Below are 19871 nucleotides of genomic sequence, written 5' to 3'. Positions count from 1 at the left end.
GGCTTTACTTTTCCGTCTTTCTCCCTAACTAGTTTCCAGGAGAGCAAGCATGGAATCTACTGTTGGCATCCCAAGCGGCTAGCAGATGGCTGGTACCCTATCAGTGTTTGTCGGAGAAACAGGTGAATGCGTGGTAAGATTGGTACTCAATGGCTGGTTTGCTGAACCGAACTATTTCAAAACCAGGGAGCTGTATGTGGCAGTGTGTACTGCACACTCAACTGCTAACTGGTACCAACACGGAGAGAGGATCACTGGCACCTAGGAGCTCCAAGTCAGCCTGTGAAGCAGAGACCTTGGCTCAGACAATGACAACAAAAGAACACTTAAAAGTATATCTTGCAGCTGGTGATTGTGGTGACACTTTAATCCCAGCACTCAGGAGGCAGAGGCAGGCAGATCTCGGTGAGTTGGAGGCCAGCCTGGTGTATAGAGTTCCAGGTTGGCCAAGGCTACACAAGGAAACTGTCCCAAAATTAAAAAAAAAAAAAATCCCAAAATATAAATACCTTTCTGGGAATAGACTTGCTAAGTGTGAGAGAAATGTTGGAGTTGGAATCGTTTTACAGATCCCTCCAAGTGCTGTGATGGCTGTCTTGATTGTCAACTAGATCGCAGCTGGAATCAACTAAAAGGAAGGCCAACGGGGCATTCCTGTGAGGGATTTCCTTGACCAGCTTATTTCAAGAGGGAAGACTCACCCTAAATATCAGATGGTAGTGCAGATAAAAAGGAAGCTGTGTTTCTTTGCCTGCTTGCTTCACTCGTGCGGGCAAGTCTATCCACTCCGCTGCTGTCAATGCTGCATCCCCTCACTGATATTAGAACCCACTTCTTTGGACTTCCAACACAGACTGAAGACCAGCTGCTCCCCAGGAACCCTCCATGCTCCAATGCCTGGCTGGGACAGCTGAGACAGCGCGGCTCATGGACTGAACTACTACCATGGCTGGACTACCCAATCTAATAAACCTTCACTCTCGGGTCTGATCATCTAGAGAACCCTGGTACAGACTATGGCGCTGGTCTCCCAGGTGACCTCATGGTAGGTGGTGCTGAGGAAGTACAATGTGTTTTCCTTACCTGAATCCCTATGGACTTTCCTGTCTTGCATCATCACCCAGGGACGTACAGAATGCCTTATCCACCATTGTGGTGGATTCCATCAGCTCCTAATCAAGGAACTTGTCACTTCTCAGCCCAGCAAGTGGCCAGTGGACCTGCACTCATGGAATCCACTGGCCTCACCATGTCTCCCACTACTCTGGAGCAGCTGGCTTGATCAAACGGTGAAATAGACTTTTTCCCTTTGAAATTTTGTTTGTGTGTATGGGTGTTCTGTGTGCATGTATGTCTCTCTGTTGACCACTTGTGTGCCTGGTGCTCTTGGAGGCCAGAAGAGGGTGTAGGATCCCTCCCTCCCGTTCCTCATGTAGTGGAACTGGAGTTGCAGATGGTTATGAACCACCATATGGGTGTTTAGAATTAAACCCGGGTCCTTTGGAAGGGCAGTCAGTACTCTGAACCTCTGAGCCATCGCTCCAGCTCCTGGATTTGGTTTTTTAAAGACAGTAACAACATCAATTAGATGGTAGTGGCCGAGAGGGATGGGGTACTGTTTTCCAGAAGACTGTATATTTTCTGAATCAAACTCCAATATACCTCCAGTATTTTTTTTTTCTATAGCCAGAATTCATGGTCCAGAGCTGAAGGAGTGGAAACCAAGGTAGAACCCCTCACTGTCACCTCTGCGATGCCTAGGAACAGATTTTCATCCTGTTCCTTGGACTTCATGCTTGGCTAGACTAGAAGTTTTGGTTCCACAAGGGCCAGCACTCTTGCCAGGAGTCACAATAAACATCCCACTTAATTGAAAGCTAAGACCTCCCCTTGGCCACTTTGGGCTCATGACACAAGTCATCGGGCTGAGAAAGGGTTAATTGTTAGGAGGATGATTGATCGACTACCAAGGGAAGACTTCGAAATGGAGATAAGATTACGTCTGGATGGCAGAGATCCTCTAGGGCAATGGCTCCCAACCTTCCTAATGCCGGGACCCTTTATGTTCCTCATGTTGTGGTGACTCTCAACCATAAAATTATTTTCATTGCTACTTCATAATAATAATTTTGCTACTATTTATGAATCATAATGTAAATATCTGATACACGGGGTATAATATGCAACCCCCAGAGGGGTCACAACCCACACATTGAGAACCACTGCTTTAGAGCATCTCTCAGTGTTACCATGACTTGTGATTAAGGTCAATGGGGAACTACAACCTAATCCAGGCAGGATGACAAAGGGTCCAGACTCTTCAGAGATAAAGAAATGAATTATCCCCTCTGTGGGGAGAGCCAAGGCTTTCCCAGGTGCTTCCTGAAGGGAGAAAATTACGGGATGAACAGAAGAAGGTAAAATCTGCAATGGCCTTGTGACCAGTCACAGAAATGAGGATCATGCCTGACTTGAGTGCTCCTGAACTAGTTTGTTAAGAACATGTTTGTGCAGACACACCTACATTAAGCAGATATCTGTGTTTTCTTTCCTCTATTTCTTTATCATGTAATGTAACATCCATTGAGATACTATCAGTGCTTAAGTGTTATAAGTATATATTATCATATGTAAATTATGGGACACAGAAAGACTTAAGCATTCCTCCAGGCATTTTGCCACCTCTTCTTAAATAGTGTTTAGCTATATGTGGGGCAGCTGTATCACGTGTAGGCAGAGTTATAATCTTGTCATTGTTTTCATCTGGAAATGAAGCACGACATAAAGAGCTATGGTTGGATGTCAACTGACAAGGGGTGAATGTCTGATGGTTAATCTTGGTTGTCAACTTGACTGGATTTGAAACCGACTAAAAACAAGCCACTGGGATCTCCTGTGAGGGATTTTTTCTTGACCAGATTATTTGAAGGGGAGACTGATCCTAATGTGGGCAGCACATTTCAGTAGTGCCCCAGATCAAAGCGAGATGGAAGAAGGAAGCTTTGCTTTTTGCCTGCTTGCTTTCACGCTTGCTGGCAAGTCCGTCTATCATATTGGTGCGGCATTCCTTCACTGATATGAGAACTGGCTTGTTTGGCTTCCAGTGTAGACTGAAGACCAGCAGCTCTCCAGGAATCCTCAGTCTTTCAGTGCCAGGTTGGGACTGCTGGGACATCCAGCCCCACAGATTAAGCAACTACCAGATTTGTCAACCTCTCCAGCGATTGTTGGGCCATACAGACTGTATCATGTAAGCAAATCTAATATATATTCATTCAATCAGTTCTGTCTTTCTAGGTATATCCTAATATAAGTGGTTTCCGTTATATATTGATTTTTGGTACTGGGGATTGAACGTAGGGTCTTCTGTGTGCTAGGCAAGTACCCTAACCACTGAGCTTCATCCTCGACCCTCTGTTTACTTCCCCCCCCCTTTTTTTGTTCGTGGGTTTCCCTAAGTTGATCTCATTCTGCTGCCCATTTCAGAGTAAACTTGTGACTCCTTTGCTTCAGCCTCCCAAGGAGCTGAGACTACAGCCCACATGACCAGACTCAACAGGAATGGGTTCTAGGAACCTTTTAGAAAGAAACAGAGCTGAGTCTAAGGCACAGCTGGGTACTGAAGTGCTAAAGAGGATTCAAGGGATGGCTTACAGCCTAACAACGAATTTGAAGAGCTGACGGATGCATTCCAGACCAGACTGGCTTCCAGACTAGGTCTTAAGCCTTCCTCTACCATAGATGTCCTTCCAAGGAACCTCAACCAGGTCTCATGCTTTCTTTGCCCAGCCCCCTCACCCATGGCTCACACAGTGCCAGGCCCATGGGATGTCCATTAAATAACATGGTGGACATACCGAATCCCCGAAGCCAAGGATCTCCTCCTCCATGTAGCTCCAGGCCTTGGCTGTGGGAGTCATGGTGCAGGTATTCTCCATAATGGAATAGCATAGCACCATCAGGGTCTCCGTGTGGGGCAGCTGCTGGAGGCTGCAAGAAGACAGTACAGACTGGTGGGGATGGGCTAGAGGGCTGGGGCAGAAAACCACATCCACTCTTCCCCTCCGCTGAACACTTGGTCTTGGTCATATGCACTATTCAGTATGCTTGGCAGAGGGTCTCTATCCTGGAGCCTGAGAGGACCTTGGACCAACTGCCTACTTTTATAAGAGGTGCCAAAGTCAAAAATGGAGAAACAGTGACTGGAGAGATGGCTCAGCGGTTAGGGGCACCTGTTGCTCTTCCAGAAGACCCAAGTTTGGTCCCCAGCACCCACTCTTCCAGCTCACAACCACTCATTTCTTGTAGTCCCAGGGGATCCGGCGCCCTCTTGTGGCCTCCTCGGACTCCTGCACACATGTACCTACACACACACACACACCCACACACCCACACTCTCTCACACTCACAGAGTCATACACATATACACCTAAGTAAAATTAGAATTAAAGAACAACAACAACAAGATGAAGAAATAACTTTCTGAAGGCTTTAGTGCTGATCAAGGCCAGCGAGAAGACCAGAACCCAGGGTGAGGCTTAAAACAAGGATGGGCACAGAACAGGAGGGGCTCGCCATGGCTAGCTGTGCTTGAAGGCTCAGCAGATCTGAGTGGGTCTGGAGACCAGAGCTGGTTAAGTGGGCTTCGCATTTCCAAAGAAGGCAGCAGGGATGGCAGGGCCCATGAAGAAGTCACAATTTCCTGTACCTGCCCGTGCTCTGGCTTCTCCAGGAATCATCGTACAGTTTGTTCATTTCGTCCATTTCCTGGGCAGATCGGATGAGCTCCTGGATATTCTCCATCATCAATGGAGCAGACTCCACCTCTCGGACCCGGGGAGTGAAGAAGGAGGGGTTGGAAGACAGTGACTCGGATTGAAACTTGGGCTCCGAGACTGACTGCAGCCTGGATGCTGACTCCAGAGCCTCCTCTGTCCCCTGACCCTCTTCCTGTTTTGCTTCCTCCTCCTCTTCTTCCTCCTCCTCCTCCTCCTCTTCCTGCTCTTCTTGCTCCTGCGCTTCTTCTAGCCTATGTTCTTGGATCTGCTCCTGCTTGTGCTGCTCCTGGCCTGGCCTCCGGCTACTCTGTTGCTCCTTGCCTCCCAGGGACAGGGACGACTGCAGCAGTTCCTCCACATTGTTGTTGAGCCTCTCCGGCCAGGGCTGGAAAGCCTGGTGTTCTGTGGCTGCAGCAAGGTTTAGGAGGGACCAGGAGAGAGAAGAGAAAGAAGGGATCAGACTTGCATCTCCTGGAGAAAGCACATCTACCTACGCAGCTGTGAAGGTACGGACCAGGGACGCTCGGCCGCTGGGAGGTAGACAGGAGGATCGGGACTTCAAGTCTGACCAGCTCAGCAACACACTGAGCCTGAGGCTGGAACTACATGAAGCCATGTCAACACCAGCTTTTTGTTTGTTTTGTTTGTTTGTATTATTCTGGATCAAGAAATTGGGGCTGGGGAGACAGCTCAGTTGCTAAAGTACTTGCCAAGTGTGGAGGTCTGAGTTCGGCCCTTAATATCTACATAAAAGCTGGGTGTGGTAATGTGTTTATCATCTCGCTTGGGAGGTGGAGGCAGGATGCTGCTGAGTGTTTACTGGCTCACCAGTGAGTTCCAGATTTCTTTCTATTATTATTATTATTATTCTTTTTTTTTTTTTTTTTTTTTTTTTTTTTTTTTTTTGAGACAAGGTCTTGGCTAGTCTGGAACTCAGAGTTCCCTCTGCTTCCTGTGTTCTAGGACTAATGGCCCGTGCCACCACACTCAGCAGCTCTGAGTTTCTTTTTTATTTTTCCTTTCTGTTTTTATGTGTCTTTTTGTTGTTGTTTTTGTACGTGAGTACACTGTCGCTGTCTTCAGACACACCAGAGACCAGAAAAGAGCCTCAGATCCCATTACAGATGGTTGTGAGCTACCGTGTGGTTCCTGGGAATTGAATTCAGGACCTCTGGAAGACCAGTCAGTGCTCCTAACTGCTGAGTCCTGTCTCTCTAGTCCTGTGTCTAGCTTTTTTATTTTTTGGATATTTTTATTTTTATTTTACGTGCATTGCTGTTTTATCTGCATGTATGTTTGTGTGAGGGTGTTGAATCATCTACAACTGTCTGTCACAGACAGCTGTGAGCTGCCATGTGGTTGCTGGGAATTGAACCCCTGTCCTCTGGAAGAGCGGTCAGTGCTTGCTTTTAATCACTGAGCCATCTCTCCAGCCCAGCTCCAAGTTTATCGAAAGACCCAGTCTCAAAAAATAAGGTGGTCTAAGCTGGGTGTAGGGGTATATGCGTTTAATACCAGCACTTTGGAGAAAGAGGCAGGTCTTTGTATGTTCTAGATAGTGAGTTCATAGGCCACAGTGATAGCCTAGCCTAGCCATAGGCCAGCTAGGACTTCAGAGTCATGCCCTGTCTCAAAATAAATAAATATCGTAACTGAGGAAAACACCCAGTGTTGACCTCGAATCTCCACAGATACATGCACACATACATGCACACACACATGCACAAACATACATACATACATACTGAACACATTATGTACAAACAAGGATATTGCCATAACAGATGCTGGTGGTATGTGTCACCTTCTTACAAGGATACCCGTTCCCTAACTCCTAGAACAAATGCTACCTTTTATCATCTCACCTAGAGAACACCATGTATTCTAAAGAACTAGCAACTCACACCTTCTATTAGAATGTGGGGGACCTAGGAATCAAACCCAGAGCCTCATGTATAGAATGCATGCATAGAACATAAGCACACGTTCTACCATTGAGCTACACTCCCAGTCCAAATACTCTCCAAAATGAAGATATCAATTTACAAACGGCCCAGAGGGCTTTTATTTTTATTTTCATTTTACGCGGATAGGTATTTTGCCTGAATAGATACCAGTGCACCACTTCATGCAGTGCCCGTGGAGGCCAGAAGGGGACGTTGGATCTCCCAGGACTGGAGCTGCAGACTGTTGTGTGCTGCCAAGCCAGGGCTGGGGACTGCGGTTCCCACTCTGGGAGGTCTCACCTGTGGCATGGGACACCATGGGGGTGGTCATGGAAGTGGGAAAAACTTCTGCTGAGGACTCCACCTCCTTGAGCGTGTTGGGGGAGAGGATGGAGACTGGCTGGGAGCACCGGACCCTCTGCAAGGAAAGAAGGGAAATGGAATGCTTTTTCCAAAGAGCAGCCACTCCTGCCCCAGCAGGTTCCTCAGTCCCCTTCCATCCGTTCCCATGCATGGACCCTTTGGAGGCAGTGGAAGGGCATAACGACTGCCTTTCCCCATCTCTCTTCTTTCCTTCACTCAGAGTAATGAGGGCTCAGCCGGAATGAACACCCAAGGTGGGACGATGCTCGCCTTGGCAAACTGAAAGGGAGCGTGCACTAAAATGACGACCTTCCTCAACTTCCTACCCCCACAGTGCTCCCTTGGCCCTGGATCACCAGATCCAACCTTTCTCACCTTGGCATAGTAGACATGGTTGGCGCAACGATACTGAGTAAACTGGCAGAAGGACTCAAACCAGGAAGCGTATGGGAGGTCAGAGCAGACGGCACCTGAGGAGGACAGCGCCCATGGAGAGGCTGGTTACAGGAAGGCCAGGGCTGAGTCAAGGTCTCCAAGAATGAGAACAGGTTCTGGGGTGAGCCGCCAGCTATCTCCTTCTCCTGACTCTCATATGAGCACGAAGCTTTTGCCCTGAGCCTAGGTGACCTCAGGACGCCTATGTTTTCCCACTGGTCTGGCCCTCACCATCTGGTACCAATCCGTGGTTTTCATATTGATCCAACTGGACAAGAGTGGGGTTCCGGCAGCCGTGGGTTGCACGGAGGCGGCAGGTGGTCTCTGCCTTCCAGGTTGGGGTCAGCAGGGCGAAGAAGCGTTCATATTCAGTGGATGAGAGAGGGCTGCCTGGAGTGGAGGCTGAAGATTCCTCAGCTGAAAGAGGTGTTTCAGGCAGGAGCAGCACTGCAGGGTAGGGGGACAGATAAGAATGGACCTTAGCCCACAATGCACTCCGGGTCCAGTGGTCAGACCCAGACTTGGAGTAACCCCTCCACGCCCAATCCCCATCAATGAACTAAGAACTGGTGTATTTGTGTGTGTTGTGTGTGTGTCTTGGGTGATGCCTGACTAGTGGAAGGCTTCTAGGGAAAACAGATAAAAGACCAACCTCTCCCAAGCTTGTATCAGGTCCAACTCAACCACCCGGAGACAGCCGTCTCAGAACCCTTAAGAAAGGGAGCTCAGGGGACAGGGTCCTTCAGGAGCATAAGGGAGCCCTAGGAAAGACCCATCACGGTTTCAGACCACAGCAGCTTCCAACCGGCCAAGCGTAGCCTCTCACCTTCCAGAAGCATCAGAAGGAAGCCAGCAGCTAGTTTCATCATGGCCTGGGAAGATCCACCCGCGTTTTCACAACAAAGCGACCTCCAACGGGCCAAGCCTCGGAGAGCGTGGGTCTCGGGCTGCTAGCACGAAGGCAGGAGGCGGGGCTCCTACGTCACAAAAGGTGAGGGCGGGGCCAGCCACGAGGTGAACTCCTCTAAGCTGCACCAGTAGCCAGCCAAGGACCGAAGTCAGAAGCCACAGGCTACAGCAGCCCTTCCCGGCGTCTTCAACAGCGTAGGACCTCTATTACTCGGTACCACTTTCTTCAAATTTATTTTTGTGCTGAGGGGAAATGAACCTAAGATCCCCTTCTCCTACCACAGAGCTATAACCCCAGGTCTAAGTGCTACTTCCTGCCCCTTAGCCCCTAGACCCGGGAGGTGTGTACTATCTATCACCCTTCTTCAGACAAAGATGGCGGGCCTCGGGAAGCAGTGTCCGCGGTTGTATGGAGACCTGGCTGTTGAGTATAGGCAGCACTGTGGCAACAGGGCTGGAACGTCTGAAATGAAGGCAGGGCCGGGGAAGAACTAGGGACAACACTTCTTAGTTAAGAAACAGGCCCGAGGTTAAAATGAACGTATGGCTGACCGAGGCGAACAGACAGGTAAGGGTGGTCCAAGGGATACTGTTCCAGGAGGGAGGCAACCAACACAATTCACTGGGAGATGGGAAGAAAGTACCTGTTTTGTATCTATTTGTATTTAAAAGGGGAAATCAACTAATACTATCACAGCACACACATATAAAGCAAATACATGATTTATTGGAATTGGGTTAAAGGTGTTTCATGGAGAGCATATACGTAATTACAAAGTTCTGAGTCCCCCGATGCAAGGCACCCCTCCAGGTGTAGAAGCTGTGGATACCTCAGGACAAGGACCATTTTGGATTTTATGTCTTGTCCTATTTCTGGCAAGCCATCCTCCTGCCTCTCATCCAATCCAGAGGATGCAAAAAGAATGCTTACCACATACACGTAAACAGTCTCTACAATAAACACAGCAGGCTAGCATGGATAGCTTTTATTTACCTCCCCAACTCCTTTTACATGTGAGTGATCTGCCTTCCACCCTGCCCCTCTCCCATTCAAAGACAGCATAAATCCCGGGCCATCAAGGTTGGGGTAACCACTCAACTAGGTCACAGCCCAAATGACCTAGAAGATCCCTCCCCACGGAGAAAAGGAAGAGCTTGGAGAAGGCAGTCTGTCCTACCTAGCTCCCAATTGGGGAAGGAGGATTGAGGGGACTGGGAAAGTGCCCCACTCCACTGCCCCAGTCCTTAAGTCAAAGCAAGGGGAATGAAGAGGACCCTCCCTCTGAAATACAGCACCAACCTCACTACGGAGGCAAAAGGACAGTGAGTGGGATTACTTCCCTCTGTGGGAGGGGTGGAAAGAGGCCACCTGCCATCAGTGGCTGTGTCACCCTCCTTTACTGAGGTTTGGATGCAGCCTCAGCACCGAGTGGGGAGAAGGGAGAAGGGATGACAGTACTGCACTGCCACATCTCCCTGGACCCCCCACCCCCATCCCCAGCACAGGCATTCCTCTCTCTTCATTAGCCCAGGTCAGGGGGATTCTGAAGAAGTCTGTGATGGAATCCATGGAAACCTACTTCTTCTTGCGTTCTTGGGAGCAGCGTGGGCAAAACCTAAAACCCAGCATGGAGGAGAGAAGAGTAAGGCAAGCAGAAAGTAAGAGAAGCCTGGGTGCTCGCTCTCACACTGGGTGTTGGGACAGCCCAGCCAGCTCCTGCCACAGCTGTCACTCACCATTTCCCTCGAGGCTTGGTTGTCAGCCCCACACAGGCAAAGTGGAACCACTCAATGGAACACTGGAAAAGGAAGATGGAACACAGTCATCAGGGAGGGACCTAAGTAGGGTGGAGGGAAGGGCCACCTGAGAACTCCTGAGAGGTGCCCTTTATTCCAGTTTAGAAACTTTCTGAAGTCCCAAGCAACCTAGTCCGACCACCATCCCATTCTGCATCCCTCTCTTCAACCGAGTCACCTCCCCCTTTTATTCCTGCCCTCATGCCCCTCAGAACTCCTCCCCCAGTTTGAGGCAAATGGTTCTCACATCTGGGTTGTCACAGCCGATCATCTCTCCATAGGAGACCTGGTGACAAAGGCAGTATGTGGGTTCGTTGGGATCCACAGGCATGTCCAACACATCAGAGGGGTGGACACTGCCAAACGTCACTGAGGGCATCCCATACTCAGGACTTCTGCATGCCAAGAGGAAGACAAATGTCACCTGCAGGAAGGGAGGCTACAGCCTGTGCTCTGAGGCGACAGATCGTGGTGAGGCAAATGATGTGTGGCGGCTTCTCCATCCAGCAGACACCACAGTGACAGAGTTACTGGCACAGGAGACAGGGAAAGTGGCGAGAGGCAGGGCTGGCTGGGAAGGGGGTGTCCTTTGGCATACTCACGTGCGCACAAGTTTTAACTTCTTCTGGGCAGCCTTGGGGGCTTCTTCATCTGAGTTTTTCCCTTTGGAACGGGCGCGGGCAGCTTTTTTCTCCTTTTGGGTCCGGCCTTCTAGGAAGAAAGGGTAAGCCGGAAGGCAGACAGAAAGATCAGTTAAGTCCTGTGTTCCTGATCCAGGCAGTGCTCCCTCACAGCTGGAGTTGGCCTCTTCTCCCTCAGCTCACAGCCCCGCCCCTCCTCACTCTTTTTGCCTTTGCTGGAAGAGCTGTCATAGTCGCTTGACTCGATCTGTTTTTCCTTCAGATCAGCCTCAAAACGGGCCAGGTCTGTGTCCAGCCGTCGAATGTGTTTGTCCACCTGTGGGGGAAGCATGGGAAGAGGTCCAAGGCTGGTTCTGATGAAAGAAAACAGCTAAGGTAGACTGATGGTCTCCCAGACCCAACACAGACCCCAACACAGCTGAAGGCGGGGTCTAGGACCCTGAGGACTGGATGGGAGATAGGTGGAAAGCCATGAACAGGGCCATACCATTTCATATGTCTGCATGGCCAGCTGCACCTTGTCGTCACCAAATTCCTTGCACTTGCCATAGGCCTCCTGGATCTGTCTGAGAAGGGCCAACTTTTCCTCGGAGCTCAGGCTGCGGGCGCTACTCATATATTCAGTGGCCAACTTGTCAATTTCAGCCTTCAGGTCTACAACAGAGACAGGCCTGGGTCACAACGGCCCCGGTGGCTAGATGAAACAGACTTCTTCCTCTTGTTCCTTGGCCCTTTTCCATTGGCATCAAAACCTTCCAAACGAACTGAACTGAACATTCACTGGTATTATGCTCGCAGTCAGGAAATGGAACACACTCAAAGTATTTGGGCCTTTTTTGGTTTGTTTTGAGACACTGTCTGTATGTAGCTTAGCCTGGCCTTGAACTTGGGGTATCCTCCTGCCTTAGATTTCCTAACACTGGGATAAGCATGTGCCACCATGCCTGGCTGAGTCTGTCTTAAAGTACCTTCAAGGTACAGAACACATGGCTGCCACAGTTAGAACTGAGTCTATTGCAAAGGTACTGTGGAATTCTCTGCAAGCATGTTAACATGAAGCGCACTTGTGACGATGTTTCAAGATGCTTCTCTTCAGGGCTTGTTTGCTGTCTGCCTCCTGAGTTCCGTTCCAAAGGCCATCTTCTTTCTTAATAGCATCTCCAAACAGCCCTGCCCTGACTCCTACAAACCAGGCTGTGTCACTCACGGGGATGCTGGCCTCCAGGTCTCTCTCTCTCTCTTTTGAGATAGGGTCTTACCCAAGTTGGCCTTGAATTTATGATATTCCTGCCTAAGTAGCCAGAGTGCAGGGTCTGAAATTTTAATGTTAGGTCCAAATTCCTTCAAGGAATGCTGCTTCTCCATCCTTCTGGTTCACCCTACTTTTTTCTTTCCATTTTCTGAGTACCAAGTTTCACTCTGTAGCTCCAGATGTCTTAGAACTTACTATATAGTCCAGGCTGACCTCAAACAGAAGCAAATCCTCCTGCCTCAGCCTCCTGAATGCTGAGATTCCAGGTGTGAGCCACCACATCCAGTTTGCTCATCTTACATTGTTCATCGATTGTAACTTGCTCACAATTCTTGTCATTTTCTTTTTCTGTTTATTTGTACACCTTAGATACTGCTCAAAACACCTTAATACTAGGGGGCTGGTGATGTCCCAGAACAATGACTTCAAGATCTCTACCCCCTAACATTATGTAGGGGTCATAAAATGACAATGGGAAGAGGCAAAAGGCCAACTGTAACCCAGTGTAGCACCAGGGAGTGGGAACACCTGGGAACATGCTATCCCAGGCCTTTAGAAGAAATGGAAAAAGTATACAATTCTGTAATTTCCAACTGGACTCTGTACATAGAATCAAGAGTTACAATGGCACTGCAAAGAATCCAACTGATTTACCATCTCGCAGACAGCTGTCAGGGGCAGATGTCCATGGTGGTAGGTGATACCTACGAAGACACTTAGCCGGAGCAACTTGAGTCATGGCTTCACATCCTAGCCTGTTACTTCTTTGAACAGGGCTACATAGGATGGAACTTGAGACTTGTACATCCTTCAGTAGGTATGAGGACACCTTCAAAATGAGCCTTAGATCAGGAGCAGAGCAACCTGAGCACTGCAGTGCAGCCTTCCTTGGGTTCCCAGTGGATACCTCAGTAGAGCCAGATCAACTCCGCATCCAAGGACTGAGAGGCATCTAATGTGTCCGAGTTGAGGAACACAGTACAGTACTCCTGATGTTTTCTTCCTTTCACTTTTATTATTATTGGTTAGTTCTATTTCTTTTTGTTTGTTTGTTTTGTTTTGTTTTGAGAAAAGGTCTTATGTAGCTAAGGCAGACCTCAAACTCTGGGTATGTACCTAAGGATGACCTCAGAATTTTTTTTTCCCTTTTCCCCACAACAGGGTCCTGCTATATAGCCCTCGCTGGCCTGAAACTCAGTGTGTAGACCAGACTGGCCTCAAACTCACCAAGATCTACCTGCCTATGCTACCGTGCCTTGCCCTTTCTTTTTACTAGCTTCTCAGCAAGTTCCCAGCAGCCAGCCATGCAGTTGTATGTAGTCTCAGGAGCTGTGTATTTGGGGATAGCAAACACTGCAATGAAGTATAACTCGTGCTTCTCACGCAAAAGCAACAGACAAAACCAGGAGAAATGTCTAGGCTTGGTATCTTCAATTCTTGAGGAAGAAGGTACAAAAATCGTAACACCTCTGAACCTTATTTATTTTGTGCATAATTTGTTTGTGTGTGGATGAATGTGTACAGTGACCCACTTGTTGTGGTCACAGAACCAATTTCCAGGAGGTTTTCTCCTTCTACTGTGGGTCCTGGGGATCAAACTTAGGTCATCAGGCCTGGTAGCAAACACTTTACCCACTGACTGTTCGGCCAGCTCAGCATCACTGAATTCTTTTTTTTTTTTTTTTTTTTTTTTTTTTTTTGGTTTTTCGAGCCAGGGTTTCTCTGTGTAGCCCTGGCTGTCCTGGAACTCACTCTGTAGACCAGGCTGGCCTCGAACTCAGAAATCCTCCTGTCTCTGCCTCCCAAGTGCTGGGATTAAAGGCGTGTGCCACCACCGCCCGGCGCATCACTGAATTCTTGAAGCATCGTCTCAGTAATTCATTTGATGTGGAAAAGTAGAAAAGAGGATGGCCATTATCTTCTTTTAAGAATTCTCAAGTCAGGCTGGAGAGGTGGCTCAGCGGTTAAGAGCACTGGCTGTTCCTGCAGAGGACTTGGGCTTGGATCCCAGTACCCACATGGTGCCTCACAACCACCTTTAGCTCCAGATCTAGGAGATCTGATACTGTCTGCTGGTCTCTTTGCATACTAGGCACACACATGATACACAGATATACACATAGGCTAACATACATACATACATACGTATGTACATTCACACATACATGCATACACCACCCTCCCCCCAAATAAGTCACAGTTCACCAGAAGGTGTGGCAGCAGAAGAAAAACACATACTGATCAACAAAAGCCTGTTATTCTGTACGTACCCTCTGTCCTTTGGTCTAGGTCCCTCATGAGCTGAAAGTTTCTCTGTAATTCAAATGGGAGGTTTTCAATACCTGGGAAGAGACAGAAATAGTTACCGGACTACATGGAAGTCTTGGCAAGTGCTCTACCACTAAGCTACACCTCAGCTTGCTGCAGCTGTCTTTTTTTTTTTTTTTTTATTTTGAGATGTGAAAATTTTTATTGGATATTTTATTTACATTTCAGATGCCATCCCTTTTCCCCATTTCCCCTCCCTAGAAAACCCCTATCCCATCCCCGCTTCTCCTTTTTGCTTTTCTACAATTTTTTAAATGTTAGTCAAAGACTTTATAAGTTTGGTAATGCTCAATAACAAGATGCCCATACAATTAGAAGTGTAACCCAATACCCAATCTAGATATATCAACTATCTTTGACTGGTGGAGACACTTGAACAGCCGCCTCCATGTTCCTCCCGCCCTTGTCACCTAGCTCCTCCTCTCCTCCTGTCCCCCCCTTGTCACCTAGCTCCTCCTTTCCTCCTGTCCCCCCTTGTCACCTAGCTCCTCCTCTCCTGTCCCCCCCATCACCTAGCTCCTCCTTTCCTCCTGTCCCCCCTTGTCACCTAGCTCCTCCTCTCCTGTCCCCCCATCACCTAGCTCCTCCTTTCCTCCTGTCCCCCCTTGTCACCTAGCTCCTCCTCTCCTGTTCCCCCCCCACTCCCCCACCCCATCACCTAGCTCCTCCTTTCCTCCTGTCCCTTGTCACCTAGCTCCTCCTCTCCTCCTGTCCCTCCCTTGTCACCTAGCTCCTCCTCCTCCTGTCCCCCCTTGTCACCTAGCTCCTCCTCTCCTCCTGTCCCCCCTTGTCACCTAGCTCCTCCTCTCCTCCCGCAGCTGTCTTTTTATATTATTATTATTTAACCTTTTTTATTTATTTATTATTTCTGTGATGCTGCGGATGGAATCCAGGGCTTTGAGTATGCTAGGCAAGTGTGCTGCCACTGGTCTATATGCCTAGCCCGACAGTTCCTTTGAAAATGAAGTTCAAGCTGGAAATAGCAGTAGGAGGCAGGGGGATTATGAACTCACATCAGTCTCAGCCACACAGGGAGTTTGAAGCCACCTAGTTACATAAGATATTGTTTTAAAAGGCAAAACAAGGAACAGAAAAATAGACAAAAGTAAAGTTCAGGGCCTGGAGAGATGCTCAGCCAAGAGGCACACTAGTGCTCTTCCAGGGACCAGAGTTCGGTTCCCTGCACCCATACTGAGTGGCTCACAAGTACCTGTAACTCCAGCTCGGGGGATACAGTGTTTCTGAGTTATAAGGGGACATGTATACACACACACAGAGACAACATTCCCAAGGATGCATAGTTAATCAAAAATTAATTAAAATACTTTTCTAAACTGTAATTCAGTATTTAAAAAATGAAGTATGGTTCAGTTTTCCCCTCATTTGAAATTGTGTGATTGTGTGTGAGTGTAAGGGTCTCTGTAGCCCAGGCTGGCCTCAAACTTGCTTTGTAGCCAAGAATGACCAACAATGAATTTCTGATTCTTCTCAAGTGTTAGGTCCTAACAGTGTCAATATGCTAGCTGTATACAGCGTTGGCGATCAAGCCCAGGGCGTCCTGCATGCCTAGTGTCCTGCATGCCTGGTAGGGATTCTATCAATTAAGCTACACGCACAGCCCTGAAATGAGGGATTTATCTGTGACAGGATTCATTCGCCTTTTTTTTTTTTTTTAAAGAGAAGGGCCGCCCCTCTTTTTCAGCTAACCTCCCATGTCTGCAAGCGTCTGACCTCCTCCTCTTTGGCAACCTTACTCTACAAACCAGCTTTCTCTCTTTCAGCTTCTGCTCTTCTTTGCTCTCAACTTCAGTGCTCATCATGCATGCTCTAACATTCCAGGACTTACGGCTGTGTTCCACACTTTCAACCTGGCTTAGCTCACTCAGCCTTGCCATCTTTCTGCTGGATCTGCCGACACACTGGCCTTCTAAGCACCCCACACTTCCCGGGAGTCCTGTCTTCCTCACCCCACCCACACCATACCTGCTCCCCTACTCCACTTCTGTTCATTCGCCGAAGTTCAGTGTCAGAACTGGACTTTCCCAGACCAATACAGATGCCTTACATAGATAGGCTGTCAGGATAATCTAGCTGGTATTTTTAGTATTTATCCAACCATAACTAAAGAATTAATACAGTTACTTTGGGTCTGTCTCCTTAACCTTCCAGGACAGACATATGCCTGGATCAATTTTAGATTTCCCTCATGTTTAGAATTGCCTTGTGTACAGAAAGTATCAAGTAAATAACTGAATAAACGCCTGGCTAGTTAAGCTCCATAAAAGCAAAATCTCTTTACACAGCTTAACCTCAGATTTTCCTCTTTGGTGGTGAAGACTGAACTTCAATCCCAGGGGCTTTCCTCTGTTAGGCGAGTGCTCTAATGTCATCTCCTAAATAAATATAAAGACAAGGTCTCATTATGTAGCCCTGGTTGGCCTAGATTTCACTATATAATACCAGGCTGGTTACAAACTCACCAAGATCTTTGCAATGCTGTGATTAAAGGCATGTGCTACCCAAACTTGTGTTTAGGGGAATCTAACTCAAATGTAAAAATGGTTTCTACTAAACAAGGCTTGGTGCATTGGGGAGAAGGAAGGAGGTTCTGGAGGTCGATGTCATAGTCAGCTATGTATCCAGTTCAAGGTCAACCTGGGCTGTATTAGACACGGTCTAAAAAACAAAACAAGGTGCCTCTACTGCTTGAACTTACGTCTGTGAACACAAGTTCACCAGGATTACTAGTAACGAACAGATTACCAAATCAAAATGACTCATCTTTTGTCTGAGGCAGTTGGTATTGCTTTCTCTTTCAAGTAACTTAGTTCCTCCTACATTGCCAATACTAGATCAGAGGCCTTCTTGTAATGGCAGCACTGACATCTGGTCCTTTAAATGCTGTTTGCTGGAGCTCACTGTCTTTTACTGTCTCTGTGGCTTTTCCCTGGATAATCTCACTGTCAGATTTTATGCCTATTTCTAAGGCAGAGATTGAATACATTGTTGTTACTCCTGAATCTCCTACACTGCTGATGATATAGTTTATTTTCCAAGCAGAATTCACCTTGGATTTTCCTTCTCTCTCAATCACATAGTCATTCAATCAATCTTGCCATGTTTAGTATCTAACACTTTCTGTCATTCTCTAAGACCAGGTCTGCACTTCTGGCTTGGATTGCTACAATTATCTCTGATCAGTTACCTTCTTTTATTAAAATCAATACTCTATTTTAAGACGCAAATACCTTAGTTTGGCATAAAAGACTGACTGTCTAATATATCCCAGCCTGTTTCTCACTTCCCAGTCTCTACACACACACACACACACACACACACACACACACACACACACACGGGGGGGGGAAGGGAGGGGGAGAAAAAGACAGGGTGGAAGAGACAGTCAGACTCTTCATTTTTTGAGAACTGGATTTTCTTAATAAGTAAAGCATTTCAGCAACCAACTCAGTGGGTGCTATATTCCACCCAGCAAGCTTAATGAGAAGCCACTTTTGAGACATAAATGACTAAAGGAATTAGGTCAAATATTTGCAGCTGCTCCAAATGGCAGTGAGTAAATAACGACCCTGCACAACTTAAAGAAAAATCTACTCTCAAGAACTCTGAGTCAGCAAATACTTCTCCTGCTTCCCCTAACCCTTTAAAATCCAGCTCTGATCCCTCGGGAAAGCCCTTCCCTCGCCCATACCTTGAGCGAGGCCTCTATTCCCACTGCCCCGCCCCCTCCCTCTTCACCCTCAAATAGATCCTCCCACGGAACCCTTTCCCAACTGTGATCTTCAGACTACCAGAACCTCGGGGTCATATAGTCTGTCAACCTGGCCCCTCTACACCACTCTATGACCCATGACCCCCTTCTCCAGTCGGGTCTTACTGTCCAGATAATGTTCCAAATACATCCCAGCAGCCATCTTGAAGCAAAACAAAGCAACTTCCGATCCTCCCCGGAAGTGACTGAAGCACCACAGGCGCTGTAACCATTCTTGGATTACAGCCTTTCCGTACCTGAAAGAACTTCCGCCCTTACTAAACTATCGCCCCCGGATACATCCGCCCCTCACTGAACGTTTTTGCGCGCCTATTCAAGATCATTTACAGCGAGGCTGCTTTTGCCTGGCTTCCGCCCTTAAGAAGGCGCGAGTATGTTTCTGCGACAGGCATGACGTCACGCGAAGTCGCCATTTTGCATTCTCTAGCACACTTTTTTTCCCTCCCAAAACAGGAATGTTGGTATATGGGGGGCATCTGTTCTGTCTAGTTATATTCTGTAAATAACTACTTTCAACAAATAGGGTATGGAGCTGCTTTGTTTTACTTATGAATTTGGCCATCAAAGTCCCAGCTTAAGCAGAATAGTCTCAGAAGCAGATGCTTTCTTCAGAAGTTGTCAGGTTTTGCAAATTTAACCCTTAACCCTCTCATCACTCTTTTTACAAGCTTCTTTGTGCAGCCCTTGCTGTCCTCGAACTCACAGACCTACTTGCCTCTGCCTCACAAATGCTGGGATTAAAGGCATGCGCTATGGAGATCCATGTTTATGTTTTGTTTTGAACTTGAAGTATTACCATGATCTGAAGAGACTGGGTCATCAAGGTATATGATAGACACCAGCCTTCACCCTAGTCAAAAGTCTCATCCCTTGTACAAATCCAAGAGCCTGGCAGGTTGCTGCTATCTTAGGGAAACAGATTCTTGCAAATAGGTGTCACCTCAACTTTCACAGCAGTTACCCCACATAGCATTTTAAGATAAAATTTTAGCTCCCTTAGCCCAAATAGTATAAAGAAGGGCACGATAAAAGCCCAAGTTTACTACTCAGCAGATACTAAAGCAAGGCAGCAGGATGTGGACTCCATTCTAATATAAGAGCATGCTGTTGGATAATTGACTCTGCCCACTTTTTCCTATACAATGAGAAGAACAGTAGACAACATTATCATTGAGCGAAAGTGGAAATGGATATTCACCCACAAAGGAGGTGCTGATTCCAATCCTTGGGATGAGAAGAGGGTGGTCAAACTCTCTGTAGTCGGTGGAGAGAAAAACGCACCAAGCAGCTAACCAACAATGGGGTATACTGAGGTACTGTTCTGGAAGCCTATTTACCCACATCACTAAGTTATGACAGTTGGTCAGTTCTCAGATATGAGAACATTGTCATTTTTTCAGTACTGTATGAAGGATTTTATCTCCATGAAGCAGTCTTGGGAAATTAGCCGAATCCTTTCAAGGTAGACTGTGGGAAGTCTTAGGTTTCTTGTTATGCTGTCCAGTACAACGGTATCCATTATTATCATGGGAAGTTCACTGCATTTGTTATTATCTTCAGTCTTAAACCCAGTAGCTGGTTATGGTTTCCACCACTGGAAACCTGGTCTTAGGCACTGCAGTCTAGCAAGAC

General features: G+C 47.5%; 2 protein-coding genes across 13 annotated transcripts in view; both read right to left on the bottom strand.

The window, feature by feature from the left end:
• Positions 1 to 8999, bottom strand: part of Acrbp (acrosin binding protein) — a 28641-nt gene extending 19642 nt beyond the window's left edge. For all 3 annotated transcript variants that reach the window (XM_076940575.1, XM_034512680.2, XM_076940576.1), the window contains exons 1-6: positions 8349 to 8999; positions 7754 to 7969; positions 7463 to 7557; positions 7025 to 7142; positions 4709 to 5186; positions 3858 to 3990 (exon numbers count right to left, since the gene is read on the bottom strand). In XM_076940575.1, coding sequence (XP_076796690.1) covers positions 3858 to 3990; positions 4709 to 5186; positions 7025 to 7142; positions 7463 to 7557; positions 7754 to 7969; positions 8349 to 8391 — 1083 coding nt within the window. In that variant the 5' untranslated portion in view covers positions 8392 to 8999. The remainder of the gene's footprint in view (positions 1 to 3857; positions 3991 to 4708; positions 5187 to 7024; positions 7143 to 7462; positions 7558 to 7753; positions 7970 to 8348) is intronic.
• Positions 9000 to 9138: 139 nt separating this feature from the next.
• Positions 9139 to 19854, bottom strand: Ing4 (inhibitor of growth family member 4). Of its 10 annotated transcripts, none has more exons than XM_076940579.1 (8): positions 19438 to 19854; positions 14392 to 14463; positions 11357 to 11523; positions 11080 to 11185; positions 10831 to 10939; positions 10476 to 10623; positions 10169 to 10230; positions 9139 to 10047 (listed from the first exon to the last, which is right to left on the bottom strand). In XM_076940579.1, exons 1-8 carry the CDS (start codon positions 19580 to 19582, stop codon positions 10008 to 10010), a joined length of 849 nt encoding a protein of 282 aa, XP_076796694.1. In that variant the 5' UTR covers positions 19583 to 19854; the 3' UTR covers positions 9139 to 10007. The 10 variants fall into 10 exon arrangements, with proteins under 10 accessions (XP_076796694.1, XP_076796692.1, XP_076796695.1 ...); XM_076940577.1 differs by having other exon boundaries at positions 11071 to 11185; positions 19438 to 19850; XM_076940580.1 differs by having other exon boundaries at positions 10831 to 10936; positions 19438 to 19849.
• Positions 19855 to 19871: the final 17 nt, after the last annotated feature.

Source organism: Arvicanthis niloticus, chromosome 9 (genome assembly GCF_011762505.2).
Source record: "Arvicanthis niloticus isolate mArvNil1 chromosome 9, mArvNil1.pat.X, whole genome shotgun sequence".
Classification (NCBI taxonomy): domain Eukaryota; kingdom Metazoa; phylum Chordata; class Mammalia; order Rodentia; family Muridae; genus Arvicanthis; species Arvicanthis niloticus.
Note: the sequence above shows the minus strand (reverse complement) of the source record. Positions and strands in the feature narration are given on the sequence as shown.